General features: G+C 39.5%; 3 protein-coding genes across 3 annotated transcripts; 1 reads left to right on the forward strand and 2 right to left on the reverse strand.

Moving 5' to 3' along the window:
* Positions 1-605: 605 nt before the first annotated feature.
* On the reverse strand, positions 606-20,127 carry LOC128885748 (uncharacterized). Its single transcript, XM_054139995.1, has 4 exons — positions 19,754-20,127; positions 2,841-3,008; positions 2,647-2,760; positions 606-2,554 (listed from the first exon to the last, which is right to left on the reverse strand). Exons 1-4 carry the CDS (start codon positions 19,925-19,927, stop codon positions 2,471-2,473), a joined length of 540 nt encoding a protein of 179 aa, XP_053995970.1. The 5' UTR covers positions 19,928-20,127; the 3' UTR covers positions 606-2,470.
* LOC128885320 (dynein axonemal intermediate chain 3-like) lies at positions 3,024-7,992 on the reverse strand. Its single transcript, XM_054139311.1, has 3 exons — positions 6,304-7,992; positions 5,382-5,808; positions 3,024-4,631 (listed from the first exon to the last, which is right to left on the reverse strand). Exons 1-3 carry the CDS (start codon positions 7,700-7,702, stop codon positions 3,497-3,499), a joined length of 2,961 nt encoding a protein of 986 aa, XP_053995286.1. The 5' UTR covers positions 7,703-7,992; the 3' UTR covers positions 3,024-3,496.
* Positions 20,128-21,431: 1,304 nt separating the features above from the next.
* On the forward strand, positions 21,432-24,141 carry LOC128885688 (syntenin-1-like). The gene is made up of 8 exons (XM_054139875.1): positions 21,432-21,711; positions 21,936-22,001; positions 22,068-22,268; positions 22,331-22,441; positions 22,530-22,765; positions 22,870-23,023; positions 23,105-23,214; positions 23,291-24,141. The coding sequence occupies exons 2-8, from the start codon at positions 21,951-21,953 to the stop codon at positions 23,343-23,345; spliced, it is 918 nt and encodes a 305-aa protein (XP_053995850.1). The 5' UTR covers positions 21,432-21,711; positions 21,936-21,950; the 3' UTR covers positions 23,346-24,141.
* Positions 24,142-24,232: the final 91 nt, after the last annotated feature.

The following is a 24,232-nucleotide window of genomic DNA, read 5'->3' on the forward strand; positions in this document are numbered from 1 at the left end:
GCTCGTAGCCATGCTTGGGAAAAGGAAGGACCGTTGTTCGGTCTTGTAACGAAAGTGAAAATTGTCACTCGTAAATTCATCTATTCTTATACTTTACTTAACACTTTATCTACCGGGAGCCCGTTTACAAGACTTTTTAATTTGAATTTATCACCCCGATTGTTTACTTGCAGTGCTTAATATTTAAAAATAAATGAACCTTTTGCTATACTGCTGACTGCTTGTCAGTCCCAAAAGCATTGCTGTCCTCTGTGCCTAATCAAGTAATTTGTCTAAATTAAGTGGTAGGTTCGATGTTTCCAAGTAAAAGTTTCATGAATAAACATTACACGTGTTTATATTTGTAAAGAAATATTTATTTCGAAACATCGAACCTATCATTTAATTTATACAAATTTCTTCAATATTTATGAATACAAGACACGAATACATATTGGACTGACTATATTATAACTATCTGAATATAAACTTAACATAGAAAGTCCTCTTCTAAGATGACTTCTTTCTAAATAAACCGATAGTTAAAGTGTTAATTACGCATCGATGTTGCCTCCAAATAGCATCGAATCGTTTACAAGGGATCTGTGTAGGTTTTAAAGGCACCGTCGAAAATGATCGTGCGTGTATTTCCATAGCAGTATGTGTAGAAAGAAAATACAATGTATTCGCAAACATCCATTTATATAGTAATCGATTATCCTTTCACACGCTTACATCAACGAATGCGAAATACAAGGGCCCTTTACGTATGAGTGAAAGATAATAAAAAAAGAAGAAGAACGATGTAGACGGCACTCGATTTGTGCAAATATATTACCTATATAAAATAGATATACATATATATATATATATAATTTGTGTATACATATAAGTAAAAACTCGCGGTAGTGCGACAAAAAAGGTACGGTTAAAAAAATTATTTGGACGGGAACAGTGCCGCACGAGATACGCGTACCAACAACCGAGAGAATATTCGTTTGTAGACCGATATTCGTGAAAAGCACTCCCGGAACATCGACGTCCAATATGGATTTTGTCGATCCTGGGACACTATTCTTACATGACAAACGGCGCTGATGTTCTCGATAATTACAACTATTTGTATCGTGGAGAACACTGAACCGTGCGACGAAGAGAATCCACGAAAATCCTCAAGAGGATTAACTGATGAGAAGAGGGACCTAAACTATTTGTCTTCGATCCTTACGTGCGTCTGCAGGGTGCTAGAGTACTTCTGATGCAGTGTACGAGATATTAGGCGTAGATATTCAATAAATGTCGACATAGAAGGGTTATATACTTTCAGGCAGAATCGGCGAAATTTTCTTCGAATAATAAATGGTGAAGAAAGACAGCGAAGTGATTTATTCGCAGTGTTTATCGATTGAACTGGTATCCAGATATGCTTTTATCCGTTCAACGTGAAATATAACTTAATTGTAGGTATACTTAAGATTGAAAATCTTTATTGATTGTTTACTTTTCATTGATTATTCGAATTTTCGTATATCTAGATGAGAGTTTTATTCATCTCTGACATTTGTATCGATACAAAGTCTGTTACGGTTCTTGTATAAAAAGTGACACGATTCGTTAGGAACCACCAAGGTACGCAGTTTTATTTCTGCTATTTTATAAGGTCATCTTTAAATCCTTTTATCTACAATAACTCCTTTCCCTAATATTTCATACTTCAGCCTGCAGAAGCGCATTAAAATCGAAGAGAGACAAATCAGGTTCTTTCTTCGTAAAAGTCGTTTCGTGTTCCTTCGGCGCAACAACCCGTCCTAGGCCCGCGCAAAACCCTGACTTACTATATCCGTTTTTGTCGGTCGTTCAGCGCTCTCATGGTCGTCCAAGATACGCACGAAAGCGAAAGCCATATTACTGCAAGTCAAATAACTTTGAAATATCGACATGGCTGCATAAATGATAACCATGCATGCACGTTCCTCAGTAGAGTTCTCAAAAAGAGGAAAGACGATGACTCACATCGCAATGACCTTCACCTGTACCCCGGATGCAAGTCCCGTCGAATCCAACATGACGAAACATTATAAATAGCGACGAAAAATATTATATTAGTTAAGTAATGTATTTATCCTAAATTTGAGAAATTGGATTCAACATAATTTGCCTCCCAGGTACACATCGTGGAGTCTGAGTGTCAGGATGGCGACGAGAGCGATTGAAACGCGGAGCCGTTAGTCGGCTGAATCTTAAGGCACATAGATTTTACAGAGTCTCTTCTCGTTAAGCTACGACACACGATCGGGTGAGGGGGTCCCATTGGACTAGCTTCTTTCGACCCATCGATTCCTCCGGGTGGGTGTAGCGTTTTAGACCGTGTCCATGGATGTTGGTCAGCCAGCAGACCCGACGTGATCGCGAGAACCCCAAGTGTAGTAGCCCCGCCGTAGAGGTGCTCTCTTCAGGTACCTGGCGTCTCTCCCAGTACCTCCGATCCTCTTCACTGCGTATTGCTGCTCTTCCACTCGATGTACAGAAAGTACGCTCCGGCAGCGTACGCGAGCGTGTTTAAGATTCCAAATACCTGCGGGGCAAATTGCGAAGACACGTTGACTCTTGGGCTAGAGAAAAATTTCGCCCCGTCTTTAATGCACAGTAGAGCTCGTTTAGTCTTACCCCGCCAGCGATGTTCGCCGCAACATAAGATCCAGTAAATGCGCTCCAAACAGATAATTGAGCGATGAAGGCGATCATGTACAGGACGGCGGACGACGTTGTGTTCAAAAGCTCCTGCAAATGATTAGTTTGGTGAGTATTTAACGATCGTTAAGCTTTAACAGTTAAGTTTCCATTTAAATTCCTTTGCTTACCGTCAAAATCCAATTGATGGGTATTTTAAGAGCCTCTCTAATTGACAGCAAATAAATAAAACACCATATTAATGTGGCGATAAACGTTGTTACGGCGACGAATAGAAACCAATGGCTCGCACTTAAGCGCGCTGGAGACACGCACGCCATGCACAGTATACCAAGGCCCTGAAACAATCACCATACGTTTGCGTTTGATTAGGCTCGTTTAAATATTTCAACGAAATTTAAATTTAAATGCTCGACGACTCGTAATCGTGAATACCTCCTCGTTTCATTTACTCGTGTATGAATTTGTAAAGGAAACAATGTTAGGATTTACTGAAGCAATGTCTGAACTTTTTTTATATTTACAAAGATCTCAGGAAAGAGATCTCTTAAGTTTTTAATTCTTATTTTCGAAACTAAACGTCGTATGAATAAACTGTAAATATACAAAAAGTACCGTCTTATCATTCCGTACAAGCTGATATTTTTTTTTAAATTCGAACCTCTACGCCTCTTAGAATTTCCAGCAAAAATCGTCCCGCGTTCAAAGGGTTGAAAGATCGTTCTATAGTGTTCAACAACTAATACGAAGTCTACAATCAATTTATTCATTTCTCTGCCATTACAATACAATCTTCGTTATCGAAACAAATACATTCAAGAGTGACCTATGATTTTCGAAACGTAGAATTCTGTACCACCCTTGCACGCCGTTTGTCTTTCATTCTATCGTACTGTAAATTCGAGTTTTTCGGATAGTTTTCCACCATTTCCCGAGCCTTGATACGAATTTCTTCAAATTTACGAAGATAATCGGACGTCCGAAACACCGAGGTCGGTTCTTCAGATATCAATTTCTCACTCTTTGATTCGAGAAGTTCTGGTAATTCTCTCGACAAGGTGTCCGAAAGGTACATTTCCCTACGATTAGACCTCTCTCTAGCTTTCTTCAGCTTCTCCTCTCTCTCAGTTTCTTTGACAACCAACGGGAGCCTCTTTGCTTCCAATTCCGAAGGAACCAAGTTTCGTTTACTTAGAAGCACAGCCTTCATTCTGTCGTGCTCCTTCGACTTCCACGCGACGTGTTTCGGTCTTGGTGCGCTGCGCGACCGTTTCTCCGCTTTCAATCTCAAACGTTCGTCCTGCTCTCTCCTGAGTCTTTCCCTGGCCTCCACCAGTTCTCTTTTGCGTTCCGCGTCACGCCTAGCCGATCTTTTTGCTATAACGGCCGGATCGTTGGCGAGAAAATCGTTCTGCCAGCTGGAGAAAACCTTTTTCCTTCGCACTTCCCTCCAGACGTACTCCTCGAACCAGTCCATCCTCTCGATGGTGGTGTCGCTGCAGAGAGTCTCCGGTTCTCTCAACACGCGAAAGAATCCTCCGTCGTCGCCCACGCCTATCCCCTGGAACTGTCCCCCGACTGCGGAACAATCCAGTGAGAGCAAACAGGTGATCGGTCTCGACGACACCGTTTGAGAGAAAACAGGCTCGCTGGATTCGTTCTTAACGTCCCAGAGGTCGAGTTCGCCGCGTACACCAGCGAGCAGAAAAACACCGGGTTCGTTGGCCCAGCAGCTGGCCGTGTATCGACGATCGGTTCGCCTCCAAAACAGAGGCGAGTCCAGACAGTCGTCCTTCCAGATCGCGAACACGCGTCCACCAATCGTCAGAAGCACCTCCTGAAGATGCGGCGATCGCATAATTTCCGTAACGGGACCGTCGTGCACGCACGACCGAGCCAAGATCTTGCATTCTATGGCATCTGCAGTTCCCTCGTCGTACATCTGCTCGTCCCACGTGCACCTTTATCATCATCATCATCGTCGTCGTTATTATCAACATTACTACCATCAGGACAACACCCATTAGTTTACGGTATTTGCTTTTTCAAACGGACGTTTCTTCAGCATGCTGGAAAACTAGACTAGTCTCTAGTCGAGAGAACATAGGCTTGTCTGTGTTGGAAATGTGAAAGTTTGCGAAAATATTGTTACTAGGAAACTGAATCTAATTTTTGAAGCTTCAAGCTCCAGTTTGGAAATTCTACTGAGCTTAAGATCTCAAAGTATTTACCTTGAAAATAAATTTTTTTACCACTATAAGATTCACTCAGAACAATGGAGCTTTCTTGTTACGAGTTTATTCGATATTACTATCGCAATTATTTTGGAAATTACGGCTTAAATTTTTTAACACAATACATTGCAACCATCGAAGCCTAGTTTCTCAGACATGCCAGGAAGAAATCACGTTTCGACCAGTGCAATCGCATCGCAGCTCTTTTGAGACGCATACATTGCATGTCGTGACAGTAGAAGCATCGTGCAAAGGTCCCCTGGTATCACGGTAGTGTAGTATCGCGCCCCCCATACCGACGAAGAAGCTGTCAAACGAGAATACGAATCGTAAGGGTGCGGGATTGGTCGCGTAGGGAAACCAGTCGACTGTGAATCCGAGGATCGTGGGTACGAATCTCCGTGCCTTATTTTTCGTAGAGACTCGTACAGTAGTAAACAGATGGGTGTTCGATGCGTTTGTTAACGTCGATCGCACCTTATCAATCCCTCGTCGCATCCAATCCAGAAACTCTTCATGTAGTCCGTTTCCTTCGAGCTCAATTCATGCGCGTTACGCTGATTTTCATCGCTTTCCTGAAGAACGCTGGTCGACGACAACAACAAGCAGGTCAAGTTTAACGATTCTCCATTGGCAACAGGAATTTCGAAGCGAAGAATCGGCTGGAAAGCATCGCCCGAAACTTTATCGTCGAGATTCCAAACCGCCACGGTGCCATCCTCGGATGCGGTTAGAAATTGCGGGCCGGTGACGACGGTCGACTTTGTCAGCTTTCCACTTGGCTCTATTTTGTACTTGGCAGGCATCCATTGGATCCTTCGTACAGGGAGTCGGTGAGAGCGACTATTGTCAGAGACGACTATCGCTGGTGCGTACTCTTCTTGATCTGTGAAGCTACGCGCACCTAGACGGATAAAAAAATACATTTTTCAAAAATACATTCTAATAATCGATGACGTTATTTTATGGTCATATACCTTGAAAATTTTAGTTGTGAGTTTCAATTATTTATGAAATCGGAGACTTAATTAGTTAGCGAGTCGTACGACGAAATGCTGCAAACTTTTAAGGAGTTCTTTTTATTATATTCTTGAGGAACAGAAAAAGTATAAACTATACTAGACTACTGGAATATGATTCTAAACTTAAATGTGCCGGTTGGTACAATATGGAGAAAGAATTGTTTAAATTCCGTGCATGACTTTATAGTTCGTTAGTCCAAACCATTTGATGCAATTCTAATGGAAATGATGCCACTGTTCAGAAAACCATCGTGCGAATATTTATGGGGGATCGGCTGTATACCTACATATATCCTTCTAATCTTTCAATAAAAAAAATTACCAACGAATAAAAGTTTACAAAATTCGCATTCCGTTCGCCAGTGCCAAGTTCTCACCATTAGGATCGTTGCTGGGGTCACTCTTCGTGTCCCAGATGACCACGTGACCAGTGGAGCAACCTCCAATTACCAAGTTGTCGTCAAACGGACAAAACGAGACGCAATATATCTCTCGATGGTATTGCAGCCTAAGCAAAGGTCGAAGAGGCTCGTCAAACTTCCAAACAAGCACTTTAGATTGAATTTCGTGTTGCGATACAATTTCACTCGCGGAAGGAGTTTGAGCAGGGACGCTGACGTACGAAATCGCCGCACGGTCTGGTACCATGGATGGCAAAGACACATCGAAAACTGCTTTGTTTCCAGTGAGTTTCAAGTCTGCGAACGACAAGTGCTCCCGAAAAGCTGGAGCCTCGGCTAAGTTCCTAATTGGAGATCTATGTCGAGATAAATCCTCGATATCGTCCACGTACACGTTGACAGCCGCATTATACTTGACCACGTCGATCATTTCATGGGACCGTTCCTCTAGAAACAATTCCAGAGGCGTCTTTTCCTTAGGCTCATCGTCGCTTTCTTTATCCTGAACGTCGCTTTTTCCTTTGGACCGTTCCTCGTCGGTTCTCTCAGACTCTTCGGTCACCCCTTCCTCGAGATCCTCCTCAGGCTCGACCTCCTCGTCCAAAGTGTCCTCGTACACGTATTGCGTCCATGCGTTCTTAGGATGTCCAGGATACGTCTGAACGAACGCCTGTCCAGGTTGCAGGTGAGTCTGGGCAGACCTGCAGATGCACTTCCTATCGATATTATCAAATCCCTCGTTCTTATTCACGAGTTCCACGTAGCTGTCCCTGCAACTGCCAGAGTCCCTGTCGTCTAACGTTCGAGTCGAGCCTAGAGTGTCTCCAGGCAACGTGATCTCTACTTCGAACAATTCCCTGATACCTGTCGCGAAGGTTTCGTCCACTTCCGACTCGCTGCCCAAGAATTTCCACGGTTTCGGAGTCTTCAGTATCTTGTCGAGCACTCTCTTCCAGATGGATCTAGCGATGATCTTGTTTCGTTTCAAGATGGCGCGTTTCGCTTCCTCGGTGAGACAGATCACGAAATCGTGGGAGGCCAGTTGAGACGAGGCATAGCCCACGAGGAACGTGTCGCCCTCGTAGACACCGATCTTTTCCTCGAAGGCTGCCAGAGGCGATTCTGGTCGCTTAGCTAGCCGCGCGACTATGTCGCGATTGACGTACGCCCATGGGTATTCCAGGAACACGTGCTCCCCGACCAAACAACCCAGTTCCCGTTGTGTCTCGAGATCGAGCCTCAACCGTTCCACATTTTCGATATTTTCGTCGACCAGCGTCCAGTCGAGCGGACACTTAACCCCTTTCCTCGGCATCGCGCGTCTTCCTAAAACGCGGCTCGGTGCCTCATCTCGGACACTCTGGTCGTCGAACATCGATCAAACGTTTCCGTGACTTGGATACCGCCCTGGCGCTACGATACGGAAATGTTGTTACTATTTTTACGTGTGGTTGTACAAAACGAGACGCGGGACAGCGATCTCCAGACCTTTTTTAGTCGCAGAATTTATGGAATCTTACAATATACACTTATGAAGTGCTTGTTTCCTGTTGGCGATTTTTAGGTTGATGATCTTACTTTTACAGCAGAATTAAAATGGAAATTGAATCGAATCTGTATTCCATGTAAGACTAGTTAAAAACGAGACACCTAAATGCAACGAATCTTGCCTTATTTTATTAACCTTTTATTGCTTTTATTTTTTTTTTTTTTTTAATTCACACCTCTACGCCTTTTAGAATTTCCAGCAAAAATCGTCCCGCAGTCAAAAGGTTAACGATACAAATAAACATCTGAGTACGAAAAATAACCACTAGATTTGTAAAATCATTATTTTCACTTCTAATATTGAATCGAATATTTCCATTACTAGAATAATAATCTAAGTAAAAAGATTTATTCAAAGTTATGCGAATAATGGCCAAGTCTGGCATGGAGGGGCGAACGGGCGCGAAAGTGCGAAGGATTGGAACGCTTAGAACTGTATACCCAAGGAAGAATTTCACTTTCACCGTTTGAAAACGTCGTCGACCGCGATAAACGCTCGACCAAGAATTCCTAGCATTAACGGTTCTTGCGTGGTATTGTACAAGTTATTAATATTCGATTGCAACGGTCCGAAGACTATGGATGCCTCGAAGACACGATTTAGAAACTCGCAGGTGCAATCTATTCGCGTCTAAACGCACAGCGATCGTTGTAAGAATGTAGTTTCTCGAACAAATATAAATAAAAATTATCAGTAATATTTCTATTACAACTACAAAAAAAGAAACCTTCTCCACGCGAAGCAAACTCCACTTTCATTCCATGTGAAACAGCGTTTGAAATAGCTTTCCTCTAAATTTTCATTTGGCACTTACCGCAGCCGATCCCAACGTTCTAGCTACCGTTTTTTCCCGCGTATACATACCGCCCTATCCATTGACCTTTCGAGAGTGGCGCGCCCAGGCGAACGTCGCGTCACTAAATATACGCACCTGACAAGTAGAAAGCCTAATGGGTGAAGAAAAAAAAAAAAAAAAAAGAGGATCGCGTGCCAGCGTGCCTCGCGACACGCGATAAAATCCGTTTTCTTCTACGTCGGTCTAAGCGAAATTGTTTAAAAAGTTTCCACGGCGTTCACGCGACGCGAGAAAACATCCACGGTGTAACGGGTATTCCGAAAATAACTTTATTGAAGATAAACAGCGGCTCGAAAATATAGGTCGGGGTTCTGCATTATTCATAGGGGGAATGGTCCGTATGACGCGTCAACGCGCCTCTTTCAGTGTAACGTACATTACGCATATAACATTAACTATCGTAAAACGACGGCAGTCAAGTACGTCCTGATCCCATTCACTTAAGCACCGTAGATGTAGAAACGATGAGCGGCCGAGCAGAAACGTAGCGGATCACATCGACGACTTAGAAATCGTGCGCGTATTCCGAACGATTTCATTAACTCTTTGAGTTTTGCACCTTTTGCTTAGGTTTAATAGATGAAAGCGACCAACGTCGGAACCCTAACTTATTTTATTACGTAGTTTGCAAGCGGCGACTGGAATAACTACTTTAAAATAGCGCCACGAAACGGTGGAATCACGTTTGTTCGCTTGTTACCCAGCATTAACGAGTGAATCCATAAATACATAAAAAAAAAAGGAAACTATTAGTGTAATGAATACTGAACTATAAAATGTACAAAATGGAAAACCGTATAAATTAAATAAAAATATTATTAAGAATTGTTTGTCCGCGTGTCTCCAAAGAAATTTACAATTTGTCCAGCGGGGACATTCGGTAAATTGAGGTAACAGTTTATGGAATTTTAAGACATAGTCTAAATAATCCAAATGCACGCCACGCGAGTAAAAAAGACCGCTGGCTTTGCGAAGAACCATCGGGTCTAAAATTACCATCATCCGTTTGGAAGTTCGTCTCTTCGATGTCGACCGATAGCCCGCAGAGTTTGGGCGTACGGAAACTGCTGTAGTAATCGTTGAGACGTCACGAGAAACACATTCCCAGCTAGTTAGTAAAGGTCGGTAAAGGTCAGATGAATTTATCGAATAAGGACAGATTAAATTAATCGAACAGAAGCAACACGATGGCCTAAATGTCTCAATGATGCGCGCGTTCAGATGTTCCGTTGCGGTATTGGACAAAATTGGTCGATCACCACTATGATCACTGACGATGGTTACTAATAAGACGTTACGACTTCGATTTCGAGTGAACTTCATTAGCTTGTAGAATAGCTGGAAATGGTGCATAGGTAATTTGTTTAACTGCTGTAATATAAGATCAACCCTTCAACCCTTGTGATGGTAACTTGAGCGCAGGTACAGTTAAAAGAAAAAAAGTTTTAACGAAAAGTGAAAACACTGGAAAAACGATACTTCGTATGCACCAACTTAATACCATGTCTTTAATATTACTGCACGTCATAAATGCATAAAATCTAGTGATCATTAATTAATCTGATAATCGAAAGCGATTATTACAGAAGTAGCCAACACTGTTCTACAGGGTGGCACACTAAACGGTATAAAAGGAACGATGAACTCGCTTCTTGTGAATATTGTTTCGTGATTGAGATACCGTTGAAATAGAATACTGAAATCATGCTAGAGGATCATGATCCAGACGGACGCAGACGTGCGACTGCTTGCAGCAGAAACAGAATCGCTTCTGGGCATTTGTAATACGAGCGTGTCCGCGCGTCTACGCAGAGAAAACCGCTAAGTCGGTTGAAGTTGAGAGAATTACTCGAGTTGGCGGAGACCACCGAGTACAGATAAGACACGACTCGCGGAGAAACCTTACGACCCACATGCACCATTCGTACGCTGTTACTAAGTAGCTACCGGTTGCAACCTACACCGATAACTTACGCATATGTAGCCGGTTATGCGACTCCACCGATTGATTGGAAGTAACGAAGAAGATGGTCAAACGACTGTTACGAAACTACAGTGTAATCCCAATGTATCGTCAAATGGAGTTACTTGCGACACCATTTGCTTCAAATCTATGAGCATGAATCCAAGTGTCTCGCAGTTCTGACGTATGCTACGATTTTCTGATGAAAATAATCACGAAGATTCATACAAGGAGTAGCTGCGTTTAACGTATCGCTCGAAGATACAAAAACAAAAAGTTCCAATGATTAATATTTCGTTCGATAACGGTACAATATCGAAAATTTTCCACTTAGAATGGATTCTCGCGTACGAGTCGACAAAATTCATCGATGTTATGTCGAAACGATGACGCGAGCATCATCCTAAAGCAGCGATGACTGTTAAGCGCATCTGGTGTTATCTTATCTTTCCAGAAATAATATTTTAATATCAGCCTCGTCTCGTTTTATCTATGAGATTTAATCCTCCTCGTTTAACAGCCCCGTAAAACACCACGAAATTCCGAGAAAACGAATAATTTCGTTGCTCGACGTTTGTAGCAAGAACGACGGGAACCACGCACAATAAAGAATGAATAATATTGATCGTCGAGCGTAAACTGTACCGTTTGGTGTTCGTTCCACTCGTTTCAATTGGTTAAATGTCAGGGATTACGTTATCTTGTGACGTGTTGCATTTTTTTTTTGCGTCTTAAAAGAAGTCAAATAACAACTATTATTCAAAGAAACAAATTATCTATATTATCGACCGGTTTTCGACTTAATCTTACGCTCTTCTTTGATAAACATTGCTGTACAGAAAAAATTGTACGAGAATTAGTTTGATGAGAATTAGAATTAGTTTAAATTTTGGTGAACCGGAAAGTTACAATGTTATTACTAAAATGATTAAAAGAAGAGTTAAGAGAAAGTCATGATATAATAACAAATAAAGAATTAAATTGAAACGTATACTAACGTTGGCATTTCATATGTGTAACAATATCCTTGTTTACGTTATCGTCGTTTTACCTTGATTCTGCAGTTTCACAAGTATTATCCTGATTCTTGCCATACTTAGAATGGCGGTTTCGAATCATATTTGTGCAATTCCGTGATTTACCGACTGATTATAGTTCAAGCGAGGCAAAAGTTCGCTATCGCGTTCGTATAATCACGGCGCAACACGCGGCGGTTATAGAAATAGACGCTTAATTAGCAATGTAAATCGCGTTAAATGAGGCTACAGATTTTGCGTTCAGGTACTCCTGCTTGAAGTTACAAGACCATAACGTTGTAACCAATGGTGGATTGTAGTACTCCTATAAATTTTAAAGAGCTTTCCAACAAGAATTTTAGAATTTTATTCTTTCTCGTGATTGTATTAGGTTGTCCTAAAATTATTTTAAAGAATTGTCTGTTATGATTAAAATAGGACGAAGGAAGGTACCATAACAAAATGGATAGTATATAACTGTGTAGCGTAACATAAAACATGAAACAGTAAGTACTAGTAAAACGAAAGGAACTTTATAGACAACCTAACGTAATGAACCACTGGCCGGTGCTAACAGCACAAACGAACGAAAGGATTACGTTAGTCGCGCATCGTTGCCATGTATATTCTTACTACAATGACGCAGGACCAGAATTACTTTTGCATATCGTCAGATACTATACGGAGGCTCGCGTGAATCATTCGTATCGCTGTTCGCGTTTTCGCGACCCGCGTAACCTAGAGACCATTCATACGACGAGTGCATATTCTGTTACCCTACGTAATCACCCCTTCTTCATACGTTTGCATCATTCAGCGAGGACGAGACGAAAACTAATGATGACTAATAAGGCTAGCTCTGCCTATTGGCGATTCCGTTTGCACAACGAACCACCCACGTTATACTACGATAAGATTCGTAAAAAAAAAATCAACCTACACGACTGCAACGTGTATGGCAGTCATCGACAACGTATGACCCACGATAATAACTGACCCGTCATCCAAATATCGATTAAGTCATACAAACAGAATTCAGAACGGTTTCTTAGTAAGAAACTAATTTTAATTTAATTACGAAATAAATGATGAATCTTTATTTGTCAACTATGTATGTATGTAGTTTCGATGTATAATTTGTAGTAATCGCTATTTTTGTAGATAAGTTGGAGTACAACGTTCCTACTTTTGTAAACAAACATCAACATTAGCGCTCCTCTTTTTATAACTTCGTAACTTCAGCTTAACGTTTCTACTTCCATGAAGAATCCGAAATACGAGAAATTCTGACAACCCGATTCTGCTAAAAAATATTGCGTTAGAGATACCTGCGTATCTAATCGATTGGCTGCATTTACACTCGCACGCGAGCATAGGGTATCGTAAACGAAACGCGATCCAAGTTTCTACGTTCGGAAAAGAAATAGCACGTATGTGATATAGGAAAAAATTCTATCTTGGCCAGTGATAATAGAGATCTATAATAAACGAACTAGAGCAACGTAATACGCCTGCATTTAAAACATTAAAACATGCATTTACAACAACACGACTGTAAATGTATAAAATGCATTCATAAAATTTGAAAACAATAATATAAAAGTATGTATAAAGTAGTGGTTATAGAAATAACATCGCCTTTTTGTTTAATTCCCGCGCGAACAGTAACTGTTTGTGATATTATTTGATTTAGTTTGATTTATATCAAAGAAAAACATAATTCGTCGAAATAATCTCGATCACATTCGTCATGATATATTCATTCAATAAACGGCTCTTTTTTAGGATCGTTGCAATTTCTATGATTACTACTATTGTTAATCCATCATAGTTGAATACTACAGGTTTCGTAATTTTTGTGCCACCCTGTACGGTCGTTCCATTGACCAGTTCACATAGGGCTTAGACACGAGGCGCGGTTTGTCCTTGCGTATAAGGTACTCGCGTGCAATTAACTGTGGTGCATAACTTGTTGCACCAGCCGATATGCTATGTGCACAACCCACACACCATAAGAACGCATGGCACAACGACGCGGGAACCGTCGTAATAATCGACATTGCGCAATTCCCTCGAGCCGCTCGTTTCCTCCGGCCTAGCTGATTAAATTTTGCGTGGCTCGAATAGCCGACCCGCTAAGACGAGGCAGCTCCCTTTTAAAAACAACTTGGCGCGAAACTCTAAACGCAGTTACGATCACTGTTTCGATTGGAATCTTTTGAAATTTATCGTAGGTTATTTCAATAATTTTCCTTCTCTTTAACAGAATATTATTGCACTGAAATCGAGATATAAATAACTTTTTTATTTACAGATCGGTTATTGACTCAATTGTTTCCGAGAAAAAGAATGTCAAATATACCTATGATTTCCTCCTTTAAAAATTTATAAAAACAAAGCTTCATATGTGAAGATTTCATTGTATATTTCCGATGAATTTTTTCATTTAGAACGACACTGTGTGTTCATCTGTATATTTGTAAGCCTCGTGTACGTACGACAAACAATATTCTGCATCGCTGTCTCCTTCTATGATTATTACAACTAGTTTAACTTAAATAATTTCAACGGTCACTCCGACTTACACACTTTAAACAATAAATTGAAATTAAACAATATCCCTCGCTTGTTGAACTAATCAATTATTGGGTAACACATTCAATTCTTCAGACAACTCACGTGCTTCTCATACGCTCTCTGTTTATTTACTTCTTCTCGAAGCCACGTCCTTTCTCAAACAGCCGATCTTAGCCGTACGTACACAAGGCTTACATGTTTATTACATTTCGACGTATTTATAATAGTAGGGAACTTCTCGTCGCAGACTGATTTGTACTAGCACACATATTGCGAAGCGATGCGTTATAAGAAACCGCATGCCCCAAGACCTTAAAAAGCGTGGACTATTCACACGTTCCCTTCTCACGGATAATAGAAGACGATTACCAGCAAGAACGGAACGTAAGCGAATTACCATGACCGAATTTAACCCTGCAAATGGGACGTCTCACTCTCGCTTGCATGCTGTGTGGGACAAGTAAGTATTACAAGTCGTAACTCCGTTATCGGTGCATTTGGAAGAAAATGTCAAAGGGAAATGGTGATTGGTTCGAAGAATACTATATTCGTAGGACCATATTCTGTTGAAAAGTGAAATGGTGCATAATCGATAGTTGGCATTACTTTTTTTAAGTAGAAACTCTCAGACAGAAACGGAGAAAGGTTAACGTTAATTGAAAGAAAAAGGATAAGCAGCGACGATGAATAATAAATGCACAATACACCAGTTCGTTATCTTAACTACACGTTTCTTGCATTTAGGTGTTAACACAATTGTAACACGCTCCGTACGTTCACTTCAGCGAGTCTCCAATGTTTTAAGCCACCTTTCAAGAATCACCCTGCTACTTCCTGACGACGCGTTTCTTCGATTTCTCTAATTCCCAGTATAACACACTATTCACCTACTTATCGACGTTCAACCATCCGGCCATGAATGCACGCTCGCACTCGCATCAAACCAACGAAAATACTTTACGGGTACTTGGAAAGTTTGCAGACTCTACCATCGACGACCCTGAAAAACGTTAGACTCATTCCGTTCGTGTGCAACGTACATAACGTGATATTAAGTCTGTGTACGGATACACGTGGACGCGAATAAATATGACGTGCGCGAGTGACACGATACATGCCATCGGTATTATGCTGGCTGGGATTGTTGTGCCATTTCTCGTTTAACCAGCACGCAACTCCACGGGCAGCCAGACTTCGAAGATTATTAGAAGCCAAGACTCGAACTTGCATAGCAAACACGACGATGCAAACAGCTTCTGTCGCCGTGATAAGGTTGATAAGACCGGTAAGAGTCTCGGAACGATCGTATCACGGTAACGAGAAACTTCGAGACGCGAAACGCGTTCCTTTTGCGGAAAGGGTCTGTCATTGTTTTCCACCTCGAAACGCTCGAACTCTTTGTGATTGGTTGGGTTAAAATCTATTCCCCTTGTTGCATAACTTTCATGTTTTATTTAAAGCTTTATGTTCAGTTGGTAACACTGCGAACTAACGCTAAGTGTTAAATAAATGAAAAGAAAAATTTATGAGAGTCAAGAGGTAACTAAGTTGTCCGCTCTGTTGCGAAGTTTTATCTTTCGATGATTCCTCTTTCCTTTTTCTTAAAAATTCATTATCTGACAGTAAATCGTTTTATAATAAGAAATAAACGTGTCATTTGATGCGACTGTCTTCAATACAAAATTCGATATCTTTATTCCCTGACATTTCAAGTATGAAACAGCATAGTTTAGGACGACTGGCACGAGCAGAAGGAACGAGTTATAGACAGACTCGTTCGCCAAGTCGTAGATACTCGGGCAATTTTGATATTCAAGGAAAGAAAATAATTCTGAAAATACTCCATTTTTATTGAAGACAGTCACATAATGAAACAATCTTCGAAATAGGCATAGGTTTCTGTGCGAACCATTCTTAAAAATCGATAAAAAATCATTTCATTTCTATGTGACACTAAATTTCAAATTGATAAGAAACTGGTTAATGCAACTCTTCTTAATAATTTAATCCCAGATGAAATTTAACTCGTATCCGATCGATTAGTATCTAATCCATCGCCGAGGATTACAAGTAGAAATAGTGTAAGTAGAATCAGTGAGTAATGAACAGGTACGAAAATGCTTAAAACCTTCTTTGGAAATTGTTTAAAAGAGGAAACGAGACGAACAGTTCCTGTAAGAGCTTAGCAATTTCTCTGACGACCACTCGAAATTTCAGAGGGCACAGTCGAATTCGTATAAACGAATACTGGACGGTGGTCGTGAAAGACTGAAAATGATCGGAGAGGAGTCAAGGACACCTTGAATTCTTAATGAATCGTTTCGATACCGTTGGCGCGGCCTCGTCGTATGGCAGTAGGATGGAACTCTGAGTATGTGGGACGCCACGTATGGTCCCGGTCATCGGGATGATCATGTATGGGCATCCAACGTGTGCTTAGTTCGTAGGGGACGTGCTCGACCGTATCGAAACTATGCCATCAGCGACGAGAATCGTTCAAGTTTTTCGTCGATCGTCGTCTCTAGTAAAAAAAAAAACCGGTTCCATCTGCGTATTCTTAATGTCACCGATACATTCGTGGAAATTCGTAAAAAATGTAGAAAAGTAACGAAATGATCGCTCTATTCTGTTTCTAAGTTATTTATTAAATTGTATATTTTTTTTAATGTAATTTTTAATTACATATTATTTTTTCAAAATAATGAATTCAAATGAACATTACGGAACGTATTATCATAGACGTAGATTTCATTCAACGACATGTACAATGCATAAATTGGTACATCCTTGGAGTAATTGTTTCTATTAGCGCAATTTTCGCACGTCTAAGAGAGTTAAATCGTTTCGACGAGTTAAAATAATAATGCGATGATACCATCCAGTTTTGAAAATTCAAAAACTGGACTTAGGAAGGTTATTTATTGACATCTAGGAATTCGTACCTTTCCTGTACTCGATTAAAATAATTCAATCGACGATAATTCGGATAATCCAGTTGTGACGTGCATTGGTCACCGTGGAATCCTCGTGAGAAAAAGATGGCAACGCCGCAACTTTGTCAATTTAAGATATGTTTAAACACAAAAATGTCGACGCACGCACTAAGGAACGTTCTTTCAAATATCCTAAAACTTCTTACCAGAAAATTTCCCCCTCAAAGAGCAACAGAATTTCTATGGCTGCTACTGTAAGTGCTTGCCAAGGAGATGATTCGATTTATCGGCTTCATGGAGCCCACGTGCTGGTGGTTCCACAGGCGTGGCTAATAACTGGGAACAAGCGGTTCGTTTTGCAAACTTATTAACGCGGAACGATCGCGACGCGCTAATCTCGCCTTGTCTGGCATTTAAACATTGTAAACCCATGTTCGCTATATAATATATTCGTCGAGAAACGTATTCAGGAGACAGCAGGAGCCTCGCAAAGTGACAGCACGGTGTATTTGATTTCCACCTGTTGGTAATTCGATAGGGCTGGTTGCAGAGTCACCATTGGTTTGGTCACGCATACTTTTTCTTATGTTTGCGCGCCCAGTAGACCGTTACTCAAAGGACAGGTTTTCTGTTCGTCCATGAAATCTACTTTTACGCCCGCGTGTGTGTCAATATTCCTTTAAGAAGTTAAAAGAAACATCGTTTTATTAAATCTCGAAGAATCAATTGCAAAGAATGAATTTCCTCGTTTAAATTTCGGTTCGTAGGTTGTCAATGGAATTATTAAAGAATTTATTAAATACACAGGAAGTGGAATCGTGGAAACAGACGAGGTCTTTACGTGGCAAGGTTAGACTGAATCGATACGTGCAATTATACTCTTTTTTTGCTTATATGCCGTAACTATTCTGCTCGGTACTATAACTATACATCGTCCATAGGTCGAAAGTAAGCAGTGCTTCATTTGCAACGAGTAAATGGGCTAAACGTCGCCGGGCGTGTCTCCGACTGCACGTGCGTGAACCACCAAAGAGAAACGATGCTTACCGATGCTGATCACCTAACGGTATCGTCGATTTCGACAGGGCCCGTTGCAAGAGACGATCGGGCCGAAAAACTGTTCTTAATGACAGACGTTAACGGATATTAACGCGACGTCGTAATTTCGTGCATAGGAACTGGCCATCTCTATTCCTTCGGGATATTTTGTTAACCGTTCCGTAAAGAGATTACCGTTACGCGGTTATGCCGTTGCAGGTAAGTTCAACGTCACGGTGAAAATCCGCGCAATCCTATGGCTACGCGTGCTACCTTCTTCGCACAGAATATCAGATGCATTAAGGCGGTACTCCTTCAGTTTTACCAGTTTCGAGACAATTTCCATGATTTTCTTCGTGCCAAAGTAATTGATACAAACATACGAAATTTGGTAAGATTAATTTATTTTCAAGTTACGTGTAACATTCAACGACACGTCATACAAACTGAACTCGCAATGTTAACGCGTTGGCTGCTCGACTAGAATACGTGAAAATTTCTATAAAGTTAAAATTTTGTCTCGAGACTGTTGAAAGTTAGACAATGTAACATCTATCGTAGAATTGAATTTCTTGAAAAGATCTTTTTTTAATTTCATAAACTTCGCATGAACATCGTGTAAAAGGGCGAAGTCTGGGCTTGTATTAATTTCCTTGGAATTAATTCCCAAAGAAGACTTCACTTTGGACCAATTACCTAATACTCTCAAGAATATCAGATATTTATCGTCTCAACTACATATCATGGTCTGCGACAGGAAAAACTGTTTTTCCTGTTACAAAATGCGCCCCACGGACAGCGTCGAAATCACGGAACGCTCGAAAAAATCCGCGTTTAAAATAACAATGCCGCATAAAAGATACGAGACCGTCATGACGCCAAGAACAATGCCGAATGCGTGCCAAAGTTTAATATGATGAATGACATCATAGAAAATACGTGTTCGCGCGTGTCGGATAAATTACGAGGGACGGTAATAACTCTAATTTAAAAAAAAATTCCTTAAAAGAAAACAAAGAATAACGAGAATAAACTATACAACAGCTAAATAGCTAACATTTTTTCTGAGAATAAAAAATTACTGTAAATTTACTTGATGTAGAAAGCATAGCTGGTGCTTTTCTTAATTCGTATCCGTAGCTTGAATTCAAAATAAAGCATTCCAAATGCTCTTAATCCAGATACTATTAATCCAAATTACTTACAGAGATCAGATTCGTATTTAATTACGCTGAGAAGTGTATAACAGACTTCAAAATGCATACATATAATTTCGAAGCATTCACTAAATAAAACTAATCCTACTAATTCATTTTATCATCTGTACGAAGTGTCATATCACAGGTGACTTGACAATTCTTTAAAAAAAGAAACTAGTATTGTCCCGTCGGAGGTGACATCATAGCGCAAAGGATTGTTCTTCCTGGCTAACGTTCCCTATCACGCGAACCGGAAGACGATTAGCGAAATGACGCACGATATTATCCTACTCACCACTTGCACCAGCTTGATGATCCCGGGTATGGTCGTGAAGTAGGGTACATTCAATCTAATTCCTGCCAGAGGGTTCGGTTGACCCGGTTCCGTCTTCACCGTAGGTACCTGGCGAGGATTGTTGGTCGCGTTGTTGCTGGAACCGTCCATCGTCACAACGGTCTCCGACATCATATTACGTTTCCTTCACGGCGATGTGTAACCACGTACAACTTCAGACCAACGAATCTGTTCGTCAGTGAAAGGCACCCGACGTAAACACCACTCGAGAGAATCAAAAGAACCGGTACCACACGGAGCCGAACTCGAAACACCTGTTGGTTCACCACGACCCGCACGGAGGCCTCACCACTGAATACTACCAACGTATTAACCAGCGACCCGCTATATTCCCCCTCCGTTGATCTATTTTCCCCACCCTTGCCTTGACTCTTTCCTTAACATGTCAACCGAAGTCCAAACGTGAGACGCCAATCGCCACGTCCTGTACAACCAGTCGCAGATGTATTCATTCCTATTCCCTCGACTGTTCACTTCGGACGGTTCGCATTCTTGTTACATACAGTGGCTCCAAAAAATGTCCACGCTTCTATTCCCCTTTGCACGGTGTATCGAAGAAAAGAGCGCTCCGAGCATATTTTCATTTAAAGTTTGATGACATCATATTTATAATGAATATTATTTATAAACTAAACGAGGTGTCGTCTAAAATCATTTTTCAAATAGTCAGAGATCTGTGTTTGTTATAATTGTAAGCAAGCTGTAGAGTCGAAGGCCAGAAAGGACTTCTTCATTCATTTTTAAATAAATGTAACTTCTAAACTAAACATGATAGAGGATTGGGGTTTGCAATCGTAATCTTCCGAAGGAAAGGAATGTGTATAAAGGAAAAATTGCGTAATATCGTGTTTAGTTATGATTCATTGACTAGTTTAATAAGTATAAGATAATGGCATCCGTAGTTGCCGTCAAGAGGGGGAAACGTCATTAGGAGACCAATTATTAAGTGTTCTTTGGGATTTTCTTTTACAAAGAAGAAATATGTAATTATTTCAATTTATATTCGACATATTTTCTAATAATAAGTATTACTATTCAAATAGTGATTCTAATATCAGCTGCGCCATCGTTGGGAAAACGCCCAAGTTTGTAGTGAAAATAGTTCCCAATGTTGGTACTAAATGGCACCACTAGTTCAAGGGTCGATAACATAATGATTAATTTGACATAATAACACAGGCTCTCTTATCATTTTATTATTTTATACATCTGTTATTTTATTTAAATTTAAGTTACCTTTAGGAGAAATAAGTTTACCTTACGTTCATTACAAATAGTGATTATACGTTCACGTTTGAACTTATGCGTAATAATACAAACAGTATTCCTTACAGGTGTCGTAATAGGCGAATTTATTTAAACATATCGATGGCTTCATCTTACAGAAACGGTGGAAACTATTTTCAGTACAAACTTGGGAGTTTTCTCACCGATGGCGCCACTAGTATTAAAGCCGGTATTAGTATAGTTCAATGATTGGCTGCTTGTAAACTCACCCGCTTACAGAACGGCTTCGTGAACGGTGGATGCATAGTGATCGAAACACCAAAAATTTCGACAAGAGTTTCAACTCTATAAGAGTACTCTATGGTACGATGTCATATGACTGGAGGAATCGATCCAATCGTTTGTTTGCGATTGTATATTGTACACAGCAATAGACCAATGAATCAGCTGTTGCGACGGAACTGACGTTTCGCTATCCACTTCAGTCCACTTCTAAGAAGTGTTGTCATTGTGTGTCATCATTTGTGGCTTATCAATTCTATTCGAAAAATACCTGCGGTACGTCTGAAATTCTGCCATTTGCATCTTGTTTACATAACATAGTGCAATTACTATTCGGGAGCTTCCTTATTACAAGCCAAGAGTTGCATTTTATTAACTACATTTAAAAGGTAAAATATGAGAACTTATTTGTAACTCCAAAGTTTGTTAAATATGCGGCATATTCATTAGATTGGTATGCAGATAATCATCTGCTGAACATTAGTCCCATATGTGTTATCACTGAATGTTTCTCATTGTTTCCATATTATTACATTTCAAAGTAAAACAAAAATTTTCAGATCAATTCATTTAATTATTTTTATCCAATTAATTTGTGCATGTTTATTTATAGAAAAATCTGTACAAAATGTCTCTGTATCCTACTCTTGAAGATATGAAAGTGGACCACATGATGAAGGTAAATCATAGAATTTCAACATTTGGTTGCAGAATTACAAATAATATAAAAATATTTCATCTATAGGCTGAACAGCTGCTAGCAGAGTCACAATACCCTGATATTCCCACCATACCATACGAACAACATAATGTTCTGCCATCTGCACCTGCCTATAATCCATCTAGTATTTTGTATCCTTCGCTAGGAGAATACATGGGGATGGAGCTTACAGAGGAAGTGATAGCACAGAATATGCCTGAATATGCTCTTGTGAATCGTAAAAGTGTAAGTAACATGGCATTAAATATATAATTATAAACATATTAAAGTCTAATTTTACATTTCAGATGGAAATTAGTATACCTGCGCCATCAGGACCATTAGCAGGCATGGTTGCACCATTATCTGGAGAATCCTTAGGATTGCAAAGGGCACAAGTTACAAATGGTATAAGACAGGTAAGTAATTTCATGTGTATGCATATCTATATATGTAAGAAACAATTATTGCAGCTGCTGTTCTGGTATTATTACTTGATTATTATAGATAATATTATGCAAAGACAGAAATGGTAAAATTGGCTTAAGAGTACATGCTGTGAGCAATGGTATCTTTGTGTGTCTTGTAAGTCAGAATTCTCCAGCTGCACTTGCTGGATTACGATTCGGCGATCAAATTTTAAGTATCAACGACGAATACGTCGCTGGATATACGATGGAACAAGTTCATAAAATGCTGAGAAATGCCGATGTAAACGGGATCAGAGTCGGTATACGCGACAGGTTAAATAATTTGTTTTTAATTTTTAAATGTTTATAATGTTCTTAAATTGCAAAGAAAGTGAACGTTTCTTATAATTTAAATATTGCTACTAAATTCATTTCAGACCATTTGAACGTACAGTAACCATGCACAAAAACAGCAATGGACATATCGGATTTCAGTTTAAAAATGGAAAGATAATTGCATTGATTAAAGATTCCTCAGCCGCTCGAAATGGGCTACTAACGGATCATCAAATAGTAGAAGTTAACGGAAAGGTATATTACAAACTTATGGATCGACGAATTTGATTCGATCGGTAAAATACATAAATTTTAAGTTTATGTAAAATGTTTCAGAATGTTATCGGACTGAAAGATAAAGAAATCACGGCGGAGATTGAAAATGGTGGAAACATTATTACCGTAACAATTATTCCGTCGTATATGTATGATCACATGATTAAAAAGTACGTTCATGTTAAAATATAATAACATATTTAATTGTATGAAATCACAAATACTAACAAAAAAATTTTCTTTCAGAATGAATACCAGTTTATTAAAAACACTCATGGATCATTCTATACCAGATGTTTAAGCGGACGTAAATCCATCCGCGATATCCATTCAAATGATTGACGACTTCAAATTTGCTTTAATACTATGCAGATCTACACACGATACCTTACGCATTTTTCGTCGATAGAAGAAATGCTTAACATAAGCATTAAATTACAAGTACAACGGTGTTTATATTTACTGCATTGGTTACATAGTTAATATATTACTTCATAATAATCGGATTCTTTTTTAACTAAGAATTTGATAAAAGCAGTTTGATGTTATCCATCATTTCAGTTATGTTTATGTTGTGAAATGAATTTTTAAATCGCACACACGTTTATGGCCAATGAATATTTAATAATTATTAATTGAATTAATTTCAAATATTACGTATTTATAATTGCATTTTTAGGACCAAAGTATATATATTTTTAATAGATTGGTTATGATAATTATCTCTTCATGAAATAAGATCGTAATTATAATAGCAATTATATACAAATTAGATGGAATATATATAGTTACTGTTTACTCTTGGATTATGACCATCGTCTTACCGAATTATATATGACCATATGTATTAATAGTTGTATGTTTTAAAAGTCTCTATAACGTTAATACTTTTCTATGCAGTTTTATCTTGTACATATATCTATATATGAATACTTATCTCGACAATGTTATTGCAATCTTTATTTTATTATACTAAACTATATGTGTAATCACTATTCTGGAACATAGTACTGTAATCAGTAAGTTTTATACCCATTTTGTTTATTAATGTGCCAATGTTATGATCTATAAGTTATATAGCTTAAGACAACAATAAAGTATTATACACAAAAAAGTTTTCAAAGTTTCTTGTTTATTATTCCTCTACACTACACAAAGGCTCTGCTAGTAAATAGTGGCTAGTAAGTT

Source organism: Hylaeus anthracinus, unplaced genomic scaffold (assembly GCF_026225885.1).
Source record: "Hylaeus anthracinus isolate JK02 unplaced genomic scaffold, UHH_iyHylAnth1.0_haploid 0, whole genome shotgun sequence".
NCBI lineage: Eukaryota > Metazoa > Arthropoda > Insecta > Hymenoptera > Colletidae > Hylaeus > Hylaeus anthracinus.

Bases quoted from the DNA above. Each gene is read 5' to 3' on its own strand.
- LOC128885320 (XM_054139311.1), bottom strand. From the start codon at position 7,702: ATGTTCGACGACCAGAGTGTCCGAGATGAGGCACCGAGCCGCGTTTTA. The intron at 5,809-6,303 runs GTGAGAACTTGG...TTATCCGTCTAG, and splicing joins CCCCAGCAACGATCCTAATG to GTGCGCGTAGCTTCACAGAT. The intron at 4,632-5,381 runs GTGCGATCGACG...ATGATGATAAAG, and splicing joins TGCGACGAGGGATTGATAAG to GTGCACGTGGGACGAGCAGA.
- LOC128885748 (XM_054139995.1), bottom strand. From the start codon at position 19,927: ATGATGTCGGAGACCGTTGTGACGATGGACGGTTCCAGCAACAACGCG. The intron at 2,761-2,840 runs GTAAGCAAAGGA...AATCATTTGCAG, and splicing joins CCATCAATTGGATTTTGACG to GAGCTTTTGAACACAACGTC. The intron at 2,555-2,646 runs GTAAGACTAAAC...TTTGCCCCGCAG, and splicing joins CGGCGAACATCGCTGGCGGG to GTATTTGGAATCTTAAACAC.
- LOC128885688 (XM_054139875.1), top strand. From the start codon at position 21,951: ATGTCTCTGTATCCTACTCTTGAAGATATGAAAGTGGACCACATGATG. The intron at 22,442-22,529 runs GTAAGTAATTTC...TGATTATTATAG, and splicing joins TTACAAATGGTATAAGACAG to ATAATATTATGCAAAGACAG. The intron at 22,766-22,869 runs GTTAAATAATTT...AATTCATTTCAG, and splicing joins AGAGTCGGTATACGCGACAG to ACCATTTGAACGTACAGTAA.